Raw genomic sequence first — 18,231 nt, forward strand, 5'->3', positions numbered from 1 at the left:
GCTTCTGGTCCTCGATGTTCAGCTGGGTGAAGCAGTTGTCTATGACACTTCAAGACATCTCCTCTCCTTTTCTTTCTATTCCCTCCTCCCTTGCCTCTATCTTGCTATAAGTGATTTATTCTTCCAACCAAGAGAACGTGAGATTAAACACCAAGGGAGAAAAGTAAGTCTGCATGTTGTGTATCACAGTAGCAAATGGGAAATGTAAGACTCAATACAAACTGCCTTAAACAGGAAGGAACCTAGATGTGTTGTCTTCTCTTGACTGGTGAACCTAGGGGTAGGATGGCCCTGGTGTGGTACCATCAGTCAGTCAAGGATGTCCATGGTGACCGTGTGTTTTATCTACATGTTTGGTATAACAGTGCTGACATCTCCAAAGGCCCCTAAAGGTATGTTATAGCTGCCCAGCCCAGATGGGGTTATGTCATCATGAACACCCTGTATCAGAGAGCAACTTCTCTGTGCATGGAACAGGTAATCAGAAATAAAATCCTATCAGTGGGGTTAGGACAAATGTAGGAGTCAGAATTGACACATCATGGTGACTACCTGATGTCAGAGGTGGGAGAGAAGGGCTAGCATCCTGCTTACATTGCTAATAGGGAGGTTCTTCTCTGAGACAGGGCTAGAGGTGGTTTGGCAAGGGTGGTGCCATAGCTAAGCAGGCTTACAGCTCTCCGTGCTTTATGTGGACTACCCAGGAATCTAACTGGGGCTTGTCAACCAAAACTTGTCCTGGACAGCAAGATGTTCACACTTGATGAGAAGGAGGTCCGGCAAAAGAAGTCATTCTTTTGGGGCCATTAATATAAAGCAGGAGCCACCTCAATGACACATTTATGTTCCCAGAGAACCACAGCTGTCTCCACCTCCCCTCCACCTTACAACTGATGCTGTTCAGGTGTGTGTGTGTGTGTGTGTGTGTGTGTGTGTGTATCCACACCACACCTGATAGGATCATCCTTGATCCAGTCAATGCCTCTCAACTCTGAATTAAAACCAACCAGGGAGGTGCTTGCATAGATAAGGACTCATGCCCCTAACAGATCACTTGCACATGAGCTCACGTGTGTGTGTGTGTGTGTGTGTGTGTGTGTGTGTGTGTGTGTTTGTGTGTGAATGAGGGTGCACCTATGTGTACATAGTACACATGTGCATGTCAGAGAACAACCTTTGTGTCAGTCCTGGCCTTCCGCCTTGTTTGAGACAGAATCTCTTGGTTTTGGGGGTACCTACACCAAGCTACCTGGCCTGTGGGCTTTCAGGGAGTCTCCATTTCTCTCCCCAATCTTCCCACAGAAGTTCTGGGATTGCTATACCAGGCTTTACCTGGGTTTTAGGGTTTCTCAGGTCATCATGCTTGTGTGGCAAACATTTTTTATTTATCAAGCTATCTTCCCAGCACCTGAGTAAAACTTTTTTTTTTTTTTTTCCGAGACAGGGTTTCTCTGTGTAGCCCTGGCTGTCCTGGAACTCACTCTGTAGACCAGGCTGGCCTCGAACTCAGAAATCCGCCTGCCTCTGCCTCCCAAGTGCTGGGATTAAAGGCGTACGCCACCACCGCCCGGCCCTGAGTAAAACTTTTAATTTAATTTTCCTACAGACAAGCACCATATACATTTCACTATCTTAACCAACTTAAAATGGTGTCAAATACAACAGGCCTATGCAATGACCCCCAGCACGCATCTCCAGAACTCTTTCTAGAGCAAAATCTATATTCTATACTCAAGAAATAATTTCTATGCCCTTCTACCCCCAGTCCTAGCAACAACTATATTTGACTTTCTGTCACTTAAAAGTGACTACCCAAAATTCTTCAATTAAGTGCACTCTTACAATTTTTGTCCTTCTGCTAATGGTTTATTTCACTTAACAGGATACCTTTGGTATTGACATTACAGCACAAATCATAATTTCCTGCTTATTTAAAGCTGAATAACATTCTACTGTAGGTATACACTACATTTTGTTTACCTCTTCATTCAACAGCAGATACAGGTTGCTCCCATTTTTTTTTTCTTTTGCTATTGTGACTAATGCTGTTATAGCTGTGGGTATACAGATATGGTCAGAGGTATTTTTAAGATCTCCATGGGATTATGGAGGGATCCACATGGTCCCACACCTCCTGAGGGATTACTGGCTGCTAATGGTTGCTGGTGGAGCAGGAGTCATTTTCTTCAGTCAGGTAGCCACTGATAAGTTGTCCAGTGCTCCAATAAATAGCCTTCTACCTTGGACAGGCAGCTTGCCTTAGTTAGGGTTCTACTGCTGTGAACAGACACCATGACCAAGGCAACTCATATAAGGACAACATTTAACTGGGGCTGGCTTACAGATTCAGAGGTTCAGTCCATTATCATCAAGGCGGGATCATGGCAGTGTCCAGGCAGAAATGGTTCAGGAGCAACTGAGAGTTCTACATCTTGTTCCAAAGGCAAACAGAAGACTGGCTTCCAATCAGCTAGGATGAGGGTCTTCAAGCACGCCCACAGTGGCATACTTCCTTCAACAAGGTCACACCTACCCCAACAAGGCCGCACCTCCTCCCTGGCCCAAGAATATTCAAACCACCACGAAACTCTAATTAAATTCAGAGAGCTACACATGAAGAAGACATGAAAGTAAGAAGGAGACTTCTCAGGGAGAAGGTTTCAGTTGGAGGGAGTGAGAGAGGGAAGAGAGGTGAAAACAACTAACATGTATTATACATGGGTATGAAACCGTCAGACAACAAGAAAGACAAAAATTTCTAGATTTGAACAGGCAGCGATGGTGGGGCAACTGCCTCCTGTAGACTGTTCTGAAGGGTCCTGGGAAGAAACCACATTATTTTAGTTGGCTCAGGCCAGCTGTACCTTTGCTAATTATAGCATTCGTGCCAAGTTCTCACTAGCTCACACATCTGCTTTCTTCAGTAGACTCCGAGACCCAGGAGAGCAGGTGGGTTTGTTTCTAGAGATCAAGATATCCCTAGATCTTGTTCCAAGCCTTCCACCCATCAGAAATTATCGAGCTGAATACAGAACTGCAGTAATCTATAATTTACCACCACCTCACTTTGCTAACAGCCATTCCCTTTGCTACTAGGATGTCATGACTCATGGTGCCCTGAGCCAGGCTCTGGTCCTGCAGCCTGATGCACTCTGGGCCTGAGCCAGTGTCGGGTTGCAAGACAAGGCAGAACTGAGTAAGAGAAAGCCTGTGGGCTCCAAGAGCGGACAAGACCAGGGAGGAGAGGCGCTACCCTGGGCCCTCACTCCATCCTTTCCAAAGAATGGCTGCAACCCATTCCTTCATCTAATGAGAGGCCCAATCAATCTTCCCAAAAATATCTGCCTCTCCATCTCCAAAAGCCACTTAAAAAGGAAAGAGAAAAAAAAATGTAACTATGTTTCACTGAAGTGGATTTGTGTGTTTTCTCTCTGTGTGTCTGGAGCTCCGCATTCCTGTGTTTTCTTTGGTTTTAATTTTAACCTGAGATCTATTTTTTCCTTCCAAAATGGAAACCTATGGAAATTAAAAAGTAGCACTAGATAAAAGAAATGCCAAAACACCCAGGAGAGTCCTGTGGAGCTCCACACTGAGGTCTAGGAAGGGATCTACAGAGAACAGCTTTGTCATGTGGAGAAGTGGTGTGGCGAATTGAGAATGCTCTGCTCCCCTCCCCTCCATCTCAGAAGCCGGCAGATGCAGTGTGCGCTGGGACAGAGAAGCCAGGACTGTGCCTTAGACGGTAGAACAGCACCGTCGTAACTGCCTCTTTGGTGTTTCTAAGAATGGGCCCCCTTTCACTCAAACAGTAAACTGCTTGGGGTCTGGGTTAGGGGAGGTATACCTGTGAAAACATGGCAGATGTCTTCATTTATACTTAGACATTCTATTTACTATGGAACCTGCTGCATTATCTCATATAACGTACGATGGTCTCAAACTTGCTATGTACTGAAAATAAACCTTAAACGTTGATCCTTTTGCTTCAACCTTCCAAGGGCTGGGGACTGCAGCTGTATGATATCGTGTCCGGTTTCATTCTGTTCTGGTAATAGAACCACAGGCTTTGTGCGTGTTAGGCAAGCATTTCTCCAACTGAGCCTCATCCCGGCCTTATATGCTCTTAATATTATGCCTTACCTGCCTATAGTGAGGCTTCAAGTTGCTCTCGATTGGCACCCCCTTTTTATTCTCCTGTGATGACCTATTCTTCCACTGTTACATGCAAATTCAGTCCTGGCACCAAAGAGAGACTCAAGAAGGCCTGGGCAGATGGCCTTTCCTGACAAGGCCTTTTGCTAATGTCTCTTGCAGTTTCACAGCAGAGATGAATACTGCTGTCAAAGGCCCATGTCTTTTTAAAGACATGGTTCTTGTACAGAGTGGTGTGAGAAATGGTGTCCCTGTGGCAAACCACAACCAGCTCTGTGCTTCATAACTCTCTGGCTGGATGCTATGTTACACCCTGAATACTCAAGGACTTTTTTTTAACCATACTGTTTGTAATACGGTAGGAGGATGGGTCAACTTCCAAATGAATATGCTTCTTTCTCTGATCCTACCAATGGCTCTAACCCAGAAAAGTATAAAAAGAAAGGAAGCTATGATTCCAACCCATCTGACTAGCTGAGAACAACAGGAACCCTAGGATTTCACGTCAAGTCTGGGAGGACCTACATGGGGCCCATTTGAATTCTCTTGTATCCTTGAGCTTTGATGCTAGCTCTGCCCTGTTTGCTGTGTCAGGAGTGACCCAATTGCTAAGAAACTGCACAAGTCCCGGCTGCCCTTAGCTTGTCTTCAGTTTCTGAATTCAGTGTAGCTCTGTCTGTGGTTTGAATATGGAATGTCCCTCACAGGCTCATGGGTTTGAACACTTGGTCTCCTCGTAGTGGAGTGTTCCACATAGAACTATTTTCTGAAGCTGTGGAACCTCTTAGAAGATGGGGTCTGGCTGCCTGAGACAGGCTGCTGAAGGGACAGTCATGAAGCTTGTAGTCTGAGCCTGCTCCTTGACTAGCCTCTCTCCTGACTGCTGGTATGCTGGGGTGAGGTGTTGGGTCCAATCCATACAGTTTTGCCTCCATAAGTCCCACTATGCCTTTTCTACCATGATGCAATGTTCTCTCCCATGTCATGAGACAACAGAACTGTTTTCTCTTGTCAGTTGTTCCAGAAAGATATCTCTGTCATAGTGACAACCAATGCATTTCACTTTATTGTCATTACACCAATATGTTTTGTTTTGTTTTAAAGCAGAACTTCATGCACCTCAGGCTGCCCTGGAACTCACTGTGTACTGAAGGCTAACCTCAAGCTTCTGTCTCCATCTCCCAAGTAGTATTGAGATTACAGGATCCTGCCAAGTCTGGCTTTATCTTAATATTTGCTTTCCTTTTCCTTCCTCCCCACTCATTCTGAGACTTTCCATAATTGGATGGATGGATGGATGGATGGATTTTGTAGTGCCAGGAACTGAACCAAGAGCCTTGAACATGGAAGACAAGGGCTCTGCTATAGAGACACTTCTCCTGTGTGGAGAAATGGAAGTCCTGAGTAAGGAGCCACTGAAGCACCGGGTGGATGTGTGTTTTGACATTGGTAAAGCCAAGTCAGGACCCCAATGCCTGAGACCCATGGTAACACCAAAGCCTTCCGCTGATGTTGGTAATGGGTGCAAAACCAAGTAACCACACATCCACCCCCATGAAACTGTTCCCTACAGAGACCTCCCACTAAGACTGACTCTTCCTCCTCCTCTTCCTCTTCCTCTTCTTCTTCCTCCTCCTCCTCCTCTTCCTCCTCCAGGGTTACCAGATAAATGTGCTGAGTGAAGCAGGTGCCCTTTATCACAGTGGGCAGAGCCCACCCACTCCCAGCTCTTCTGTAGAGGTGTCTTTTTTTTTTTCTTCAGGGTCTGTCATTTCTATATTCCCACAGTGACTCATTTAACAAATCCTGCAGGACACTGCAGTCTCCAGCCCTCTTTATACTTTAATGGTTTTGGATAGTCTTCTTGTGTTGCATAGACCTCGTGATCCTCCTGGCTCAGATTCCTGAGCAGCTGGGATTATAGATATACTCCAATGAGCCAAGCTTAAGTACGCAGCTCAAGGAGCATAGGAATACTCAGACCAAATGCTGTTCAGTCGCAAAGCCTGCCCCCCGCAGCCTTACCAGGACCGTGTGCATCCCTGTGTAGAGTCTGCTGAGACACACCAGTGTAGAGAACACCACAGCCATTGTCAGACCCAAAATGAAAGGGTACTGTAGAGGACAGAAATAAGGACATTAGATCATGTACGGATGAATGTTTCTCTCTCTCTCTCTCTCTCTCTCTCTCTCTCTCTCTCTCTCTCTCTCTCTCTCTCTGTGTGTGTGTGTGTGTGTGTGTGTGTGTATTGATTTAGAGCTAAGTAGGCATTTTGCCACTAGTCCCCTTTTATTAGATTTTTTTTTTTTCACCATGAGGCAGACTCTAAGTTACTGGCAGTGGGCCTGAATTCATGATTTTCTTGTCTGATCCTCTTGAGTAGCCAAGGCTCCAGGCTCACGCCACCCAACTGGTCAGATTTATCTTATGTGGCATCACAGTTGGATCACAGTTGGGAATGGGATTCATTGTAAACAACTGTCAGTCTGAACCTTATATTCCCTAGACAGACCAGCAATCTAATCATCTGAAAACATTTTAAAATGGGGGCAGGTAAGGAGGGAATGCCTAGAAATACAGTTCTGGGTCCATAATCAGTGCTGTTTTATAAACGATGATGCTTTTCAACATGATAGTAAGTCATGGCCACATTAACACAGGATGCTCTCCTGTCAATCATCATGTTTTGCTCCTCACAACAGGAGCCAGAGAGATGTACACAAAGCCACACAGTCAGTGGATCTCTCAGAACCAGAAGCCAATATTCCCAGGTAACACTGAGTCCAGTGTTGAAAAATTCCCTTTAAATATATATATATTACAAGATTTCATTATGCAGCCCAGGCTTGTCTTAAATGTGTGATCATCCTATCTCAGTCTCCCAAGTGCTGGGGCTATAGGTGTACGTACCACAACTAGCAGTTTCTCTTTAAAGATCTTCATCGACCCAGCCTCAGATTTTCACCAGAAGGTATTTAAAGTGAATACGCTCCTGCAGCCAGATATTAGCTCCGATGCACAAATAAATTAGCAAATCCACATTTAGAGCTGTTTGTAAGTAAATAAACCCAATAGCTGCATGGATTCCTCACAAAAGGCTAAATAGGAAAGAAATCATACTTTGGCTCAGGCCTTAGGGATACTACCATACTGTACCAGCCCTAAAGGGTATTGTGATTGGATAGCTTTAAGGGAGTGTTTGGACTTCTAGGCGAGATTCTAGGGATCTCATGGCCCAGGAGCCATGTCAGAATGAAGGAATGATCACACTTGTGGAAGCAGAGGGCACAGCAATGTTTTAAAGTGAGTGCTTCAAGTGTTACTGCTCTCTTCCTACAGCCGGCCTCTCCTCACAAGGCATGAGAGAGACTGGCATTTGATTTGGGAAATAAGAATGTATTTTGGGTTTAACATAAAATGCCCCAACAGGTGACTGTTTGGTCATCGTAGTCTGGCTCTGTTTGCTGTAAACTTTGGTGATGTAAACACTAGGAGGTGCCCCCCAGTGGACCAAGGTCCCTCAGGCAGCCCTTTAAAGATGAAGTCTGCCCTATGCCTCCCGTCCATCAGGATCTGAAAAACCTAGCACTGCAACACACTCCTGCCATTGTGATGTTCTGTCCTGAGTGACTTTGTTTCCTAAAGGACAGCACATTTACAGGTCTCTCTGGGTACTGAGAATGCTCTGTGGACTCAGCTGGGCCTGGGCCCACTGTGCCCTGCTGGGCAGTGGAGTATAGACAAAATCCAGCTCAAGAGTCAGCATGAACTCAAGACAGTACCGGGGACCTCATATACTTTTGAGTCCTGGCATGGCATTTCAACAAGTTACAGCATAGTACTTGCACCTAGTTGGATACATTCCTTATGAACATCCTAGTGAGAAAACAGATCTATGTCTGTGTGGCCAGGAAGACTACTCTACAGGTGGACCTGCGATCTGACCCAGTTCTGACCTCTTCCAACCATGCTGGACGACTGAAGCATCTGTCTAACTTAGAATATGAAGCGGCTGAGGATATCTGGGATAAAAAGCAGGGGGACCTACTGCTGCCATTTAGGTCCATAAGACCACCAGATTTGATGAAATCTGAAACTTCCAATAGCTAGTGGGTAATGTTTATGAAATTAAACACCAAGTCAAGGTGGTGTGTCTAAAGAGCAGGAAAAAAAATCCTTGCAGCAATCACGTAATTTTGAAAAGGTCTTACCATAATTATCATCTAAGCAGATATGAAATTCTTCTATTTTCAACATTTATTAATCTCCTGTCATTTATATCGTTCTAGAATAAAAGAAGCATCATTTCTAGTAGGTCCCTAACCAGGGGCAGAGTCATCCTTGGAAGGTAATTGGGGGTACCCGACTCTCTTCTGCCCCAGGCTAGGAGAGTCTGGCAGAGGGATTTGGTGGGATCATCTCTGCCCTGGAGGATCATTTATAAGGATTGTAAACCCTTTGTGTCTGTTGCAAACCCAGAGAGCAGAGATTCCCGTCTGTCTAGGCAATAGCTCAGATAAACACTTCCTCAGGGAGAGGACAATGTCAGGCAGCCCACACTATGCTCTTCGTTCTGGGGCCCATCCTCACTCAAAGGCATATATATCTAATTTGGAGGCTAAGTTAGATGCTCACTTCATGAAGAAACTACTCAACATCCCTATAGGTTTCAGAGTCCCTTCATTTTTACCTCATAAATAATGTCCCTCAGAGCAGTTTTAAGAGAAATTCTGAATTGTTCCTTTCTCTGCTCCCTCATTCTACAATTAGAGGTGAGTGGTAGGGGATATGAATGCCTCCCCCAACCTTACCTGGTACCGGTCCATGGTAGAGATGAGGAGGGTAAAGGAAATGGCCGTGGCCGCCATGGCGTGGGTGGATGGCATTCCGTATTCTGCAATCACTCTCTTCTCAAGTTTCACAACGGGAGGAGAGGAAGGCCGCGGCCACTTCAGGATGTCCTTGGCCACCTGGCCAATGTACATCACCAACTGAAAAGCCAAAGGTCTGAGGTAAGTATAACCTAAAAAGTATGATAACTAAATCTCTAAATATCTTTTCTCTGCAGTTCTCAGTCTGCCACCTGGTATTCCCTTTCCCTCTGCCCTGACACGTACTGGGAATGTCTTGTAGGGCAGACTCAGGTCTTGATACTGGTACAGCAAGCACTTTATCAATGGAGTCATCCCCTAAGCCTCTTCATCATATCCTTAACAAACAGTTAAGTAGCTTTGTGTATGTGTCTGGCGCCACTCTCAGCCAAGTAGGGAATCTTCAGAGACCATGCTTTAAACTACTATCTGAGGCCAGCCTGGAATTTGATCATAAGATTTTCCCCCCATGAGGACATTTCATGAGCAATTTTCCCTCATCTTTTAAAAACATTTTTTAAAATTTTGGATTTATTTAATTTATGTATATGAGTGATTTCCTTGCATGTATATATGTGTACTACATTACAAAGTTCAGAAAAGGGTATCAGACTCCCTAGAACTAGAGTTGCTGATGGCTGTGGGCTGCCCTGTAGATGCTGTGAACCAAACCTGGGTCCTCCACAAGAGCAGCATGTACTGATGAGCCATTTATCCAACCCCCACACGATCTTTTCTTCTAAGTAGAAGCTAGAAACCAGGATTTGCTTTTCATAATCTTCAAAAATGAATGGATGGGGCTGTCAACCACAGACTCATTTGTTTTCTCAAAGAGCTTTCTATGGTCACCCCATGATCTATGAAACTGGGGATGAGACCCAAGGACCTACCTTTGTAACTCAACTCATGGCCTAGGGTTGGCAGACTGTACCACCAGAGGGCAACCCCTTCCCTTCCCTTCCCTTCTTCCCTTCTTCCCTTCTTCCCTTCTTCCCTTCTTTCCTTCTTCCCTTCCCTTCCTTCTCTTTGCCTCTCTTCACCTCTCCTTTCTTCTCTACTCTCCCTTTCCCCTCCTCTTTATTTCTTCTTTCTTTCCTCCCTCTCTTTCTCCAGTCTGTCTACCTGAGATGGTCTGCCTGTCTCCTTCCCTCCCTTGCAGGCCTCTGTCTGGTGCAGGAGCTCAGGACCCCTTTCTGACAGGAGACTCTCCTGCACAGGTCAGTGTGTCAATGACCTTAGTCATGAGCCTTCTCATCTTAACTATGGCAAGAGTATCCATGGTCGCCAGGGCTTTGCTTAGCTTCTGGTGGATGGAGTTGTCTAGCCTTGGAATGGAACTCTTATGAAGGACTATTTCAAAACTATTTAGACTAGCCAGTGGATTGCCAGGAATTTCCACACACTGATGCTTTCTCTCCACACTTCAAGTGGCAGGTTAATTTGGTGATGTATCCCCCCAGGGAGGCACAGTGCTTGGGTTAAAACCCTGCAGAGGCTATGGTGCACAGCAGGACAAATCCCCAGGCAGTAAAGCCTCAGCCACTGAATTCCATCACAGCAATTTCCAATGAACTTTGAAACACAGCCCCTTTACCATCCCTGATTACCAGAATGAGTCTCCTGGAGACACTCTTTTTATGTCTCCACCTCCCTTCTGGGAACCTGTAAAACCACATCCAGCTAATTATCTGGGGACACTACCAACTACCAAGAATTTCTCAGAAGCTGTTAAAAACACTCCACCTCTGCCCCTTCCTCACCACCAAAGTAAACAAAATGTCACAGTCTTAGATGACAAATTTTAGTTCAATCAAAATACTGAAAACTCATAGACCAGAAGCCTTAAAATCATAACATCAAGAGAGATTGGGTAAGACTTGAACCAAATCTAATTTTCTTGAAGTTTACAAGTCCCTTTGACTACATTTTTTATTTTCCCTTCCATGCTCAAAATATGTTTAGAATTAGGACAATTGTTCAGGTCACTTAAAAACAGTGCCACACCTACACATTGTTTCCAACTTTAAAAATCCAAACGAAAATGGATACATTAACAGCTCTCTTTAAACAAGAGAAAACTGACCTGAAATCTTCGAGACACAGGTAAAGGGTGGACTCACAGTATGACGCTCTGTCTGTGCTACCTACCGCTGGTCAGGACAGCCAAGCTATGATGTGCCAACCTTGTATCAACTCCTTGGCCTTGAGTAGGGAAATTGACTGTGCAGAGTCTCATTATAAACACAGGAAAACATTCAACGGGACAGAGCTCTGTGGGTGCAACGTTTTAGTTTGGATCTTAATGGGAGTCACTGGGACCTTAGGCAGGCCATAAGCTTGTTTGTCTTTTCTCTACTTCTGGGACTCCATGAGAGGAACAGCTTCCTCTACCGGCATAAGCTGCCTCACCCACCACAAGGTCTAAACAACAGGGCTTATAGATTTCAAACTTTCAAAACTGTGAGTCAGAATGGCTATTTCTTTTGTTTAAGTTGCGTCTCGGGGGCATTTTGTTACAAAGCGGCTCGAACAGTACGTGTAGGAAGCCACTTGGGTCTAAAGACCCTGGAGCTGAGTATTAAGGAAAATGGCTTAATTCAGAGGAATGAAGGGAAAGAGGTGTTCTGGTTGCAAGAACATCAGAAGCAGAGGCTTGGATAAGTGACAGTGGGGAGTGCAACTTACTAGGAGACTCCAACCTTTGTCCATTTGTAACACATGAGTTACAGTAGCATCCATCCACTAGAATGGCTAAGACAAATGGAGCCAACCACATCAGGCAGTGGTAAGGATAAAAAATTCTGGAGCTCTCTTAGGCACTGAGAAAATTTAAGTGCTCAGCTACTCTGGAAAAGTCTGGCAGCTTCTAATGATGTTCAGAGCACTGTAGTCATGTGACCCAGTCACGCCACCCTGAACATTTACTCACAACCAATGAGAGAGAGCATATGCCACACAAAGCTTTGCAGATGAATGTTCATTGCAGGTTTTGTTTGTTTGTTTGTTTGTTTGTTTGTTTGTCTGTCTAATAGTCCCTAGCTGGAAACGGCTCAACTTCCATCAGAAGGTGAGTAAACTGTGTTGTCATCATTCGGTTGAAAACTACTATGAAACAACAAAACCCTGAGCTGTTGACAGACAGTTAAATAGAGATGAAGCTCAGAACAATGCTGCAGAATGAAGCAACACGCAAAGCGAACGGCATGGCTGAATGCTTCTACTCATAAAATTCTTAAAAATGTGAACTACCTCATAGTGAGAGAAAGTGAATATTTATTTGCTAGGAAGGGGAGAAGTCACAAATGAATATGAGGAGGTTGGGACACACACACACTACTGCAGGTCCCCACAGAATCCAGAAGGTGTATGATTTCCTGGGGCTGGAGTTACAGATGGTTCTGAGCTGCCCAATGTGGATACTTGGGAACTGAACTCAGATCCTTTCTAAGAGCAGTACTCGGCGTTTAGGCCCTGGACCACTCTCCATCCCTGGATGTTTTCATTAGCTATCCTGATTGTGGTGGTGACGCCGGGACAGGCACACATGCCAGAGTTTGCCAAATTGGATATTTTCAATATGCACAAATATTATGAATACATTGAAGATGATTCTGTTCTTTACAGGGGTAATTGAGTATTATGTGAACTCTTTCTTAATGAGGCAATTGGCTGTAACATTTGTCAACTGGGTCTGAAAAAGTAGTTTCCAGTTTTCCTGGAATGTAAAGAACAGATGTCTAGGTTAGGGCTGGCTGGTGATGAGATTCTGCTTGGAGATCCTGGCAGAAGCACAGTTTGACCTAACCTCCATGTCTAACATATCCTTCTGATACCCAAGGAGACATCGAGGATGGGAATCTCAGGAATGGCTGGAAGGAGAGAAATTACAAAAATAATGTAGATTCCAGGTGAGAGATGTTGATGCAACACAGGCCAGCAGTGAAGGGAAATTTGAAAGATGTTTTGTGTTGCCTTTTCTTTTTTAAGATTTTATTCATTTATTTTATGTAGGGAGTATACTGTAGCTGTCTTCAGACACACCAGAAGAGTGCATCAGATCCCCTTATAGATGGTTGTGAACCACCATGTGGTTGCTGGGAATTGAACTCAGGACCTTTGGAAGAACAATCAGTGCTCTTAGCCACTGAGCCATCTCTCCAGCCCCTCCTTTTCTTTTTAATAATGTAAAAATATCAGGTAGATTCATAACTATCGGGAGAATGACCACTAGTGAGAAATCGAACTAATAAGACAGAAGAAATTGATGGACTGTGACCCCAGAGTCTTCATGAGACAAATTAGCCGCTAGTTCTTACCAGCAATGGATGCTCTGCAGGTTAGTCATGACCATAGGTGCCACTAGCATGGATGAGGAGGAGGCTGGGGATACTAACTGCTTTCTAATAAACAGAACCATACTGCTTTTTGTGAAAACTGGTTTCAGGTGTCCCCTGAGTTTCTGACATGTTAAAAAGCCTCTTGCAGTACTGTTGGGAGCCGACTTTTAGCAGAAAGCGGCTATCATCCTTTCAGCCATCTTGAGCCTTATACCCTGATAAGACATGTGATTACAATAGCCTACAACAGCTAAGCACACTCTGATAATCTTGGTTTAGATATCTTGGGTGTGTGAGATTAAAGGTGTGTGACTTAAGAGTGTGACTTAGAGATCAGATTTAGAGACAAGACCTAAGGGCATGATTAAAGGTGTGACTTAGAGGCATGGCTTAGAAGTGAGACATATAAAAGGCAAGAGGCAGACAGGAGAGTTCAGTACAATTTGGAGTAACAGAGAATCAGACACTTCAAGGAGTACAACTAGGAACTAGGGACTAGGAACTCAAGACTTGGGACTTGGACTAGGAAGAGAGACTAAAGAATAAATGGGATTGAATCACACTCTGTCTGGTCTCCATTCTTCCAGTCCGTCCTCACTCTCTCTCTCTTGCTGAACCCTGACCCGCAGACCGGAGCGGCAGCTTGGGCCGGGATACAGTGGCCGCCAAGCGTGAAGTGGAGAGGGCCGAAACATTTTTGGCCGCCCAAAGTGGGGCAGCTCGGGCCTCAACACAGTACTCTGGTCTGAAGCCTCTGTTGAACAAGCAAATACTAAATATATTTCAAAATATTGAACAGGCACCCGCATTTCCAAGGCTGTTCCTATTGGTATGAACTGAAGGAAGGTTGGGTCCCAGCTTGTGTTTCACTGGGGTTTCTCACTGTTTGGGACAAATGCAGCCTGTTAGATCTGTGGCTTCTGCACAACACTTCTGTGCCCCAGGAACTACACTTGGCACATTAGGGATGTCCAATCAAAAAAGCAGGTTCAGAGGCTCGGCTACCCTATGAGGTATTCTCATGTAGACATTCCCAAGCAATGATGGAGTTTAAAGTGATTCAAGGCATACTGAACTTTTAAACACACACACACACACACACACACACACACACACACACACACACACACACACATATATATATCAAGTTGTGTTACCCAGTAAATCTATGCCAAGAAAGTAAAAGTATTATGTAGTTAGAATATAAAAGGTGTTAGTGTGTTATTTAGATAGCTAGACATAGAAGAGAAACACACTGAATGCTTCTACTCATACAAATGTCCAGTCTAGGAAACTGCAGAGACAGAAAATGGATTAGTGGTCGCCTAGGGCTTGGAGGTCAGATGACTGAAGTCAGAAGTCAGCTGGTCCATGCTCACTCTGAGGCTCTGGGGCAGAGGAGTTTCTTTGCCTCTCCCAGTTTCTGGCGTGTGTAAACACTCCTTGATGAGTGGCCAGTTTGTTCCAGTCCCTGTCTCCAGGGTAACATTGCTTCCTCCTCTCCTATGTGAGACATTCCTCCTCTCCTCTCCTCTCCTCATCCTGCCTCTCCTTTCTGCCCTTCTGAGGACAACAGCTGTACTGGCCCAACCAAAGGTCTAAGATGAACATCCCAAGATCCAGTGCAGGGGTTCCAGCTCCATGGAAGAGAGTTTGTCTTGTTCCCTGGGTTTGGTTCCCAGCCCTTAATAAAAGAAATAGAGGCTGTAGGTTTGACACCATTGAGAAAAAAGGATGGGTCTGAGATGTCAAACTTTCAACATCATATGTCACTGATTATACATTAACTCAGAAGTGAGACACAGCAATGTACATATTGGAGTGGCTAAAGTCCAGAAACCAGACAATACCACATGCTGGTGAGGATGCAGAGTAAAAGAAACAGCCATTCCTCACTAGTGCGAAAGCAAAATTGTAAGATCACTTTGAAAGACAACTAAAAAAAAGTTTTTACAAAGTTAATATAGTTTTTTTGTTTGTTTGTTTTTCAAGACAGGGTTTCTCTGTATAGCCCTGGCTGTCCTGGAACTCACTCTGTAGACCAGGCTGGCTTTGAACTCAAAAATCCACCTGCCTCTGCCTCTCAAGTGCTAGGACTAAAGGCATGTGCCACCACTGCCCGGCAGTTAACATACTCTTATCATAGTCTGAGAATCATACTAGGCATTTATCCAAGTGAGTTGGAAAATTTTATATATACATATACATTACACATATACATCATATTCATATACATATGCCCTCCACAAGGGTATCTGTAGAAGCTCTATTCATAATGGCCAAAACTTGGGAACAAACAAAATGTTCTTTAATAGAATATACGTGTATGTATGTATATGTATGTATGTATGTGTGTGTGTTTGTGTATATATATATGTGTATATATAAAGAGATAGAGACATATATATATATATACACACATATACATACATTGTGTACATTCCAAGAATAAACTATTATTAAGAATAGAGGCAAATGAGTGATCCAGTGATGAAAGGCATGGAAGAACCTTAGATACATATTACTAAGTAAAATAAGCCAATCTGAAAGGGCTACACAATGTGGTTCTAACTATATTACATTCAGGAAAAAGCTAAACTTTGAGGACCATAGAGACATCAGTGGTTCCTGAAGGTAGAGAGATGAAAATATGAGTGGACAGAGCAAGGGCCTTCTTATGGCAGTGAGACCATTCTGTTGGACACTCTGATGATAAATGTGTCACCGTTTACTGGTTACAACCCAAGGGATATAAACCACAGAGAGTAAAGCTTAGTGTCAGCTGTTAACTTTGGGTGACCAGGATGTGCCAATGTGGGGTTACTGGTTACATGAAAGGTATAACTCTAGTGTGGGATGCTGTCTATAGGACTAGAGGACATATGACAACTCTGTAATTTTTGCACAGTTTTATTGTCAACTCAAACTGATCTAAAAAAAAAAAAAAGACTATTTAAAGTCAGAAGACAACCACTTCTTCATTGATGTCTCAGTTAAAGAGTCTAATGATTAACTCAACAGGGCTCACCATGAATAAAGGACTTCAATCTATTGTTGAAGGCTCTCCTTCCTAAAGGGACCTAATTAACTGCCACCATCCATCCTGTTCTTTTGGGATAAGGCCCTAAAGGCCTGGCCATAAAAGCAAAAATCCAGGAGGAGGTGACGCAGGAAGCATTTCAGATCACTAATGGTTTCAGCAAACTAGCTGGGTTTCATTGCATGGTGTTTTGCGATGGCCAGGGGTTTTGTAGGGTTTGGGTTAATAACAGATATTAACCCTTCTTCTTTTTCTTCCTTTTTCTATTTCTCTTTTCTCGCTTGCTTGTGATCTCTTTTTGTGTATGTAGTGTATGCATTTGTGTGCACATGGGAGGGGGGAACATGTGTGCACATATGAAGGTCAGAGGTCACTATCCAATATTTTCCTCAGTTGCTTTCATTTTATTTTTAGACACAGAATATTTTGACACTCACTAAACCTAGAGCTCGCCATTTTCTTCTACACTGGTGGGTCATCTAGCCCCAAAGATCTTTCTGTCTCTTTCCAGCCCCCAGTACCAGGGTTGGAGGCATGCACCACACCCAGCTTTTATGTGGGTTCGAGGACTGAGCTCAGGTCACTTTGTGTGTGTGTGCATCGAGCATTTTATTACTGCGATCAGGTGTGCCCTGCTTTAAGTTACTCCATTTTGTGGGAAAGACTGGCTTCTCAGGCTGTACATTGCCCTGAGAGACTCCAATTTACAAGCAGCTTTTGGTTTCAGTTTTGGGGGTAGATGACTCTGTCCCTTTGCTGGCCACCCTAGCCAGTCTTTCACATAGAGCTACCAGCCCCTGGAATCGGGGAGCCAAAGCAGATGAGGGATTGGAGAAAGAACCAAGAGGCCCTTTTCAAATGACACCTGTGCACAAGCACACATACCTAACATCTGTATTCTGGCTACACCCAGTGTCTACCGTTTCCTCTACCACGGGAGCGTCACATCCAAGAGATCCACGGTCATATAACAGTGACAGGTGTCCTCACATGGAGACTTTGTCATATCATTCATCAGCTGTTGGAGACTAGAGTACAGGGAGAGTTAACCTGGAAAGATAGCTTTCCTATCAATTTATACCCATTCTGTTTCTTGGTAGAGGTACGTGTGTGTGAGTGTGTGTGTGTGTGTGTGTGTATACACACACACAAATGCACATGTGTATGTATGCACGTGGTGTGTGCATGTGCCTAGAGAGGCCAGATCTCATTGTTACTGTTTTTCTCTATTGTTTTTTTGTCTTGGTTTTTGATTAGTCTTTCAGTGAACCTAGAGTTCATCAATTTGGCTAGACCTGTTGGCCAGCAATCCTGCAGGGATTGCCCAAGCTCCACGTCCCCAGTGCTAGGATGACAGGCATGTGCGACTGTGCCCAGCTGCTTGTGTAGGTGCTAAGCATCTGAACTCAGGTCCTTAACCTTGCACAGTAAGCACTTCTGCTCAGCGAATCACCTCACTGGCTCCTCTATCCCACTTCTTTTTGGGGGTGGGGAGAGTGTGAGACAGGGTCTCTATATAGCCCTGGCAGTCCAGGAACTCACTATGTATACCAGGTTGGCCTGAAACTCACAGAGATCTGCCTGCCTCTGCCTCTTGAGTTCTAGGATTAAAGGTATGATGCACCACCATGCCAGACTGCATCTCACTACTGTTGCTGCTGCTTCTGCTGCCACCACTGCCACCACTACCACCACCACCACCACTAAGTCGTCATCATGCTTTATATGCACAGGCACAAATAATAACATAGGAAGAAAGAAACCAGAGATCAGAATGGGCATCTTCTATGTGTTCTTAAATTCCCTTATTCCAAAATTGACAATGTTGCT

General features: G+C 44.4%; 1 protein-coding gene across 1 annotated transcript in view; it reads right to left on the minus strand.

Moving 5' to 3' along the window:
• The window catches only part of Sgpp2 (sphingosine-1-phosphate phosphatase 2), a 110,259-nt gene that overhangs the window by 22,421 nt on the left and 69,607 nt on the right, over positions 1-18,231 (minus strand). The window contains exons 3-4 of the mRNA XM_034497645.2: positions 8,965-9,144; positions 6,178-6,267 (exon numbers count right to left, since the gene is read on the minus strand). Coding sequence (XP_034353536.1) covers positions 6,178-6,267; positions 8,965-9,144 — 270 coding nt within the window. The remainder of the gene's footprint in view (positions 1-6,177; positions 6,268-8,964; positions 9,145-18,231) is intronic.

Source organism: Arvicanthis niloticus, chromosome 3 (genome assembly GCF_011762505.2).
Source record: "Arvicanthis niloticus isolate mArvNil1 chromosome 3, mArvNil1.pat.X, whole genome shotgun sequence".
NCBI classification, from domain to species: Eukaryota; Metazoa; Chordata; class Mammalia; order Rodentia; family Muridae; genus Arvicanthis; species Arvicanthis niloticus.